This window comes from Aaosphaeria arxii, assembly GCF_010015735.1.
Source record: "Aaosphaeria arxii CBS 175.79 unplaced genomic scaffold BU24scaffold_18, whole genome shotgun sequence".
In the NCBI taxonomy this organism is placed as follows: domain Eukaryota; kingdom Fungi; phylum Ascomycota; class Dothideomycetes; order Pleosporales; genus Aaosphaeria; species Aaosphaeria arxii.
The window spans coordinates 354180-361426 of record NW_022983491.1 but is presented as its reverse complement, the minus strand read 5'-3'; the positions used below and the strand labels follow the sequence as shown (position 1 = coordinate 361426).

Below are 7247 nucleotides of genomic sequence, written 5' to 3'. Positions count from 1 at the left end.
TGTTGAAATAAGGAATCCCTAATAATAGGATATCATGTTTTTCTACCAGGATATCAGGTTCTACAGTAGGATATTAGGTATGTCTACCAGGATATCATGTTCTTTTTAGGGTTACTATATTTAATAAGGAGGATATCAGGTTTTATAGTAGGGTTGGATATCAGGTTAATATCCGGTAACCGAATATTAATAGTAGATTAGCCATATCTTGCACTGCAGTGTAGGTTGGTGAGAGACCTTGTGAATGTAACTCAAGTATATATCCAGCTATCATCTCCTCCTCTAGCTTCGTAAGCTTCTTCGAGTTGGGCTCACAACCTCGTCGTGAGTAGGTGCTAGCGCGTCTGCTACGCAGCGTGTCGGCTACGTAGCGTGGCCTTAGGGACATTGTAGATACCTGCAGCTGTTAAAACATTGGAGATTTGATTGGAATCGATAGCTAATATAGCCAGGTGAATATCAGCATTACGATACGGAGCACCAGAAGTAGAAGGTGGTGTAATTGCTGTTTGGAATCAAGGTGTTTGGAAAGTTGGTCGTGTTCGCAGCTCGCTTGTCAAATACGTTACTATGAATGATATCCTACTGCGGCTCACGCATTACTTATGCTACCTACGCCTCTAACTACCTAAAATTATTACGCTAATTTATATGTTTAGTAAGTGGTTGCTTTCGGGCTCCATGATACACTCGAAACCCAAGAAAGCTATGCCACTCCCGGCTCACCGCTCTGTACTCCATGCTCCGCATCTTAACATGGCCTGGTGCTTCTTGCATGCCTCTTGCGTATACTGTCCCTGCGGTCCAAGTACCGTGGGTTGCCTGTTCGTCCGCTAGTTTCTTGTCAATGCCGTAGTCTCGCTTGAATCCACCACAAGGAAGGTGCTGGCGTGAGATCGCGATCGCGATGTGACGGTAGATTACGATATTCAGGCGGGTTTTGAAGTGCCTCTCTCCTTCTTGGGTGAGTATTTTAGTTAGCATACTTGACTTCCAACTCTCATTTCCCTTCGGCCATAGAAATGAGGAAGGCGGCTCTTCTCGCTTATACACTAGCACATCAAGCTGCTGCCAGAACGGGAGGACGAGCCAGAGATAATATACAAGCAATTCGCTAACCTCCTTTGGTAGATATCGGTGGATGATCTTAGTAGAACCAGTAATGTTGTACCCCTTATGGTAAGATGTCACCGTGCTTACCAAGCCATCCTCCATGAAGATGCTTCGGTGATGTCCTTGCGCCGTATTGCTAGGTTGCAAGCCCAAGAGCTCAGTGCCACGGGCAGGCTGGCCCGAAGTGATATGGATGAGGAGAAGCAGCCGCTTAAGAAATTGATCTACCCGGGAGAAGTACTCCTGAACTACGTCCTTCTTCCAGCGAACCTCGTGCTCTGGAGTAAAGCTCATCATGTCGTCCTTTAGCCAGTCATTCTCGAGCACTCTATTAAGGAGCCAGTTGTCGCCAACCTTAAGCTGATCCGCGTTTCGGGGGTCTTTGAGGAAATTCCAGTGCTTCTGGCTGTTGGCATGGTTGTCCTTCAGGCGGTGGAGCGACACGGAGGGGACAATGTCCTCGCGACACTCGTCTGGATGTAGGAGGAGGAGTTCCTCTAATTCTATCTGGGCTCTCTGTACCTGGTCGGCAGCGAAATCTCGAAGAGAGGTCATGCTCAGAGTTGTGTCTCGGTAAATAACGGTCTGTGCATCCTCCGACCATGATATATAGCCAAGGGAGGTGGTATTATTAACCATCTTCTTTGCATAGGAGCGAAGACGGTAGGCCCAGTCAAATGCAGTTCGCGTCCCTCGCACCATAAAGCGCTCTCTCATCTCGTCTAAAAGATCCGATGGGTGCTCTGCTTCGCCCTCCTCTGCGCCAACAACAGCCCTTTGCACGACCACCATCTGCGCCATCTTGATAAACTTAGAAAGGTCCGGGGAGTAGCTTAAAGGACCGCGAAAGACACCTCCAGGCTGTTCGTCAATGCCCAATACTGCGAGGAAGCTAAGGACTACGCTTTCGAAGTGATCCCCTCGTAGCGTATGGTCGAGCAGCGAGACACATAGCAACAGGCATGCCTTATCCAGATCAGCTACCCTCTTACGTTCCTCCTCTTTGTACAGCCAGTCATCCTTGCCTGCGCCCTTTAGGGCGAGCAGCTCTTCGGCAAGCGTCATGGCCTTGTCCAACGCACACAGCTGGTTGCTTGTGAATCGGTGGAGAAGCGGTATTTTCTGGCTAGGCAGACTAGTACGGTAGGTGAAGCATAGAAGACGCTTCCAAAGACCCTTGTACACACGAAATGTTCCCTTCTGCAGTTTCACCATAATCAGGCGTTCCTGCTTACTACTTCGATCGCTGATGAAACTGTTGATCTTGGCTTGGTCGAACACACTAATTCGATCCTCGCAAATAGAAAGGTAGGCCTGCTCGATGATACGATCGAAGCTCTCTCCGAGCGCAGCTAGGCCCGGCTCCGTGCGAGGATTAGGCAGGTAGGCAAGAGGAGCCACCTCGGTCATATCCAATCCATCAAAGAACCGCGGCCACCTTGTTAGCTCGAGCCAAGGCGAGACTTCTGTCTTAGTAGTCTGGCTGGTATATGTTTGCGCGGTGACTTGTTGTTTGCCGTTACTAGCATCAAGTTGCTCGTTAATAATAGCCCGGAGAAGGTCAGCCTTTCGTAACTGAGGTTGTCCTTTTAGCTCCTGAACTACAGTAGGGACATGGACTGCAAAGAAGGAGCTTTGTGGGCCTGAAGTAAAGAAGCGCTGGCAGTAGACGTCTGTAAACATAGGACCCTTATCCGCCTCTGGTATGTCTGCTATTTTACTCTGTCTACCGGGCTTCCGTGGAAGAAGTCGGTGCTGGTTAAAATGTTTACCCATAAGGACTATGGTATGCTTTGTCTTAGTGAGAAGATATTCACAGCGACTGCACTGGATCCCACGGTAAAGCTTTAGGTCAGAGAGGGGCCGCTCTGTTGGCAATGGTACTGGGATCTTGCTAACGGCTGGATCGAGGAGGTCGTGTCGCGTTTGGAGACGTTTGGCAAGCATAAGAGCTAGCCGCCCAACCCGATGGTGAGCAGGATGCAGGCCAGCATCATGGCAAGCTTCATGGGGGTGTTTTGTCTTGATATGACTAGCTAGGTGCTTAGGAGCAACAGCATATGCGCAGCGTTTGCACACTAGCACTTGGTATTGAGGATAGAACGCAAATATATCCATTACGAGAAAGAAGAACGAAGTATCTTGAGAGAGAAGAGTGGGATGATGTAAAGATTAGGATGGATTCCTAAGGGGAGGGGTAAGTGTTAGGGGGGGTTAAGTAAGTGTAGAACCGAACGAACATGATGGAAAGGACGCGACGGAACGCGTCCCCTACGCGTCTACATGTAACGATAGGTAACTTACTACACAAGGTAAGAGGGGTATATCGCAGAGGTTTGTATAGGGTAAAGCGAGTATCAAGACAGGGTAATAACTCTGACTTATCCAGGGGGGATAAGCTACTGTTGTACTGGTAAGGTGATTCCAAAAGATCAGATACAATTTGTTATTGACTACGAAGAACTCCTACATATGAAATCTGGCAATCTTATATATCCGTCCTTCCTAGTCCTTTGATCAAGCTGCTCAAGATCTTGGCTTTTCACGATTTCGCCAAGGCTTGATCACCTTGATCATGATCAAGCTGCTCAAGGTCTTGGCCTTATCAACTTCTGCCAAGGCTTGATCACCTTGATCACTCTGTCCCCGTGACGTTGGATCACGTGACCCGTCCTTGGGTGTCGTCAAGCCCTCTGGCCTTGATCTCCGACTTCCGTCCCAAGTACTTGATAGCTCCTTTGTCCTCATAGGTTCCGGCGTCGTAACACTACATGTCTAAATGCGCTGAAGGGTCGATGAGGTAGAAAAAGAGGTAAACTAGCGAAGTAAGGGGTAAGACTGAGCGCTCAAGTCGCTGATTGGACGACAAATGGAGTCAAGGCTGGGATTATTTGCGCATGTATCTTAGCCGCACGGTGCACATTTGAAGTGGTTTTGACTCAATATCCCTTTGTCGTGGACTGTAAGTGCTTTTGAAGATGAAAGAAGCCAGAACTAACCGTAATGCACGTAATTGGCACTCTTCACCCTCTCCGCCCAGTGCGGCCCAAAGCTCTTTCGCCAGCTCCTTCTGCCGGCCCTGCCACGGGAACAGCTCACGCGCATCCTTGAGCAGATCCAGTTCGCGTCTATGTCGGCTTCGTCCAATGCCATTCTCGCTACCTTCTGTACTGCTCTCATCGTTCTCGTCTGTATCGTCATCCTCGGTGTTCTCCTCAGTGCTCTCATGTTCGCTGTCATCTCGACTACCTCCCCGCCCCTCCTCGTCAGCAACGATCCGCAGAAAATAGCACACAAACATGACCAAATATCCAGCGTATCGGGCCTGACTTTCGGGATTCTGTAGCCGTGCTATCGGTCGTTGATCGATCTCCTCCCGCTTAGCGCTCCGCAACCAACGCCGCGTCTCGCGGGCAAGCGTCGACAGCCCAGCAACACTCTGCTCGACCAGCAATTCAACTAGCCGCGCTGTTTGTTTGAGTTTCGGCTCACTACGTGTCGGTAGCTTGATTGCATGTGCAAGATGCACCAAGTTACGCTTCGCCAGATGTTGCAGCCAACCCGTGCGAGTGAACCAGCCTGTTTTATCAGTCTTTGCAGCTGCTGCGTCCATCATCTGCATCTCCTCCTCGTGCCTTTTTTCCATCTCTTTCCATTCCCCAAGCAACGCCTCTACTTTGGTCTTGCTGTCAGATGCAGACAATCGGCCAGCCGCTGTCCCGTCCGGCGCCTTGACAACAAAGTAGCGCTGCAGCCCTCCTGTTCGGAAGAAAGTCTGAACCCAAACCTCTTTGTAGAGATCTTCGCTATTACTATTCCATGACAGCCCGTGACTCTTGTTTCGATGGCTCTTTAGAACGCTTTTGTTGACTGTTATATATTCGCAATCAGCCTCGCCACATTGAAGCGCACGAAGCGGCTTCCCAAGCTCTTTAATTGGTAAACCCATTGACAACGGCAAATTCACATCTCCTGGTGTCTTGATAAACAAACAGCTATACTTCTCGACGATTGCCCGCCTCGTAGTCGCGGGTACGGCATGATAATCGCGCAGATGGGCGTCGAGTTTCTGTACTCCTGTCGTGTGTTCAAGACACACAAGCACCCCATATTTATGGAGATAGTGAAAGCAGTTATCCGCAGTATCGACGGTAAGACTACTGCTACTGCTGCGTATTTTTTTTCTCTTTGACGTGCTTCGCGTTCCAGTCGCGCTGTCAGCCGCCGGCCGTGCGTCCCAACAGAGCTCCATAACCCTTACCCTGATAGTAACCCCAGTAGTAGCGCAACAGAATAAATGAGAAAGAAGACTAGAATTTATTATTGTTGTTGACAATATAAGCAACTTTCTCATACAAATTATATCTATTCTAGCTTTATTTCAAGAGTTAACACGTACGGGTTGACGCGTACGGTTTGTTACGTCAATGCGTCTAGCGTGGTTTTACGCTAACTTAATCTGGGGATTGAACGGCCTCTATTTTCACGACATCTCGGTGAGGTCGACGCCTTGCGCTTCACATTGTGCTTGCTGGACAGATGGCGACCCATGAGCTCGGTGCTCGTGGTCCTGTATCCACAATGTTTACACGCATTTCCAAGATGGATAGCAAGATGGGGGTGTGGTGGTGACTGGTCCGGCCGCAGTGCAAGCTGCGTTGGACTGGGGATCGTGTATGGCTTGAGGAGTTCTCGAAGCTGCTTTGTTACATGAGGGGAATGATTGTGTTTCTCCACCACATGGTCGGTGATGGACTTGACAGTGCCGTGGAGACCGAATTGGCACGCGCGACAGATGATTACAGGCTCTGGCTCGTTGACATGGAGATTGAGCTGCTCAAGGAGGTCCCTCAACCCAAGTTGGGTGGTCATGGCGATCTTGGACAGAAGTGGGCGACTATCTTGGAAAGAACATAGCAAGGTCGTGCTCTCACGAGAACTTGGTCGAAGCTTTCGTTTATGAAAAGCGCGTACTGGCAGGGTAATAAGCTGCGAGGTGGTTGGTCCAAGGGAGGAGACCCCCGGTTTCCGTATTAGGTTTAGTTTGGGAATAGGGGGCATTCCATGCGCGAATACCTGAGTAAGGTCAAACACTTCTTCTAAAGTCCGGAGCTAGCCGATCTTACATAGCAGGGGTCTGAGCGAGTTATAGTCAAGTGCTCCGCAAACCAGGAAGCCGAACCGCTAAGAGACTGTAAGCACGAAGATACCGTTAAGTCTGTCCCCAAACGAAACGTCAAAAAAGTACGCGGAAGACGCAATCTTGAATATTCACTTTCGCGAACCAGAGAAATTCCAGATATGGCTTCTCGCTCGCCCCATTTAGAAGGGTGAAGTTGTCATACTGTGTAGATGATGAAGCTCTATCTAAACAAAGTCAAGACAGCATTTGCCTTGCAAGTTTTTCTCCCCAGCCGGTAGGCACGTTAAACAATGAGGCTCACAGTAGATAGACAATGAGTGAGAGAAGTGCTGACAGGTTGACGCACGTAGCATTAATTCCTTATGTCATGCGTTTTACTTACTACAGTAATTATATTCTAGAAAGTTACGAACACAAGGCCGCTCAGAACTTATCACCTCGCACTTCAAGGTCAGTGTCCGGAGGGGTGCGAAGGGTAATGTTTTCAACAGTGATGGGCTGATTCGCCTGGTCCGATCCGGATGACATTTTCAGAGAACAGGTTGGCGATATCAATGTTGTGAGAGATACGAAGCTCCAAATTGAAGTAATCGGTCTTCGGCGAAATCTATGCGGGTTTGCTGATACTTCTCATCCCTAACACAACCGATGGTAAATTCTCATGACCGGGGCGATGTCTTGCAATTGTTCCATCAGAAGTTGAGCTGAAAATTTGTCGCTGTCCTTGAAAGTATCAGGATGCCACAGACATTGTCCTCTTGTATTACTAGACTTTAGTTTGCTACATCTCCCAATCAGCTAGCGTTCCTATTGAAGAAATTGTATCAGGGTGTGCAGCACCTAGTCTACGAAGGCACAGCTGCGCACATTGTTGCATTAGAGCTTTAGCTTCCACGTTACGGTTCTGACCTTTCCACGTGAAGGCAAGATTGTTCATGCTGGTCAGCGTGTCAGGATGGTCTGCGCCAAGCTTCGTCTTGCTCGCCTCCAT

The 7247-nt window shown here is 49.0% G+C and overlaps 3 protein-coding genes across 3 annotated transcripts in view; all 3 read right to left on the bottom strand.

Moving 5' to 3' along the window:
* Nucleotides 1–2127: 2127 nt before the first annotated feature.
* BU24DRAFT_360180 (uncharacterized protein) lies at nt 2128–3231 on the bottom strand (the record flags this gene model as incomplete). Its single annotated transcript, XM_033524091.1, has 1 exon — nt 2128–3231. A coding segment is annotated over one exon (1104 nt), but the record flags the coding sequence as incomplete, so codon positions are not given.
* Nucleotides 3232–4387: 1156 nt separating this feature from the next.
* On the bottom strand, nt 4388–5964 carry BU24DRAFT_319607 (uncharacterized protein; the record flags this gene model as incomplete). Its single annotated transcript, XM_033522913.1, has 2 exons — nt 4388–4785; nt 5586–5964. Coding segments are annotated over 2 exons (777 nt in total), but the record flags the coding sequence as incomplete, so codon positions are not given.
* Nucleotides 5965–6924: 960 nt separating this feature from the next.
* BU24DRAFT_445538 (uncharacterized protein) overlaps nt 6925–7247 on the bottom strand; it is a gene marked incomplete at its 5' end in the record, with an annotated part of 3091 nt that continues 2768 nt past the window's right edge. The window contains one exon of the mRNA XM_033530706.1: nt 6925–7241. Within this exon, the coding sequence (XP_033376897.1) occupies nt 7038–7241 (204 nt within the window). The 3' untranslated portion in view covers nt 6925–7037. The remainder of the gene's footprint in view (nt 7242–7247) is intronic.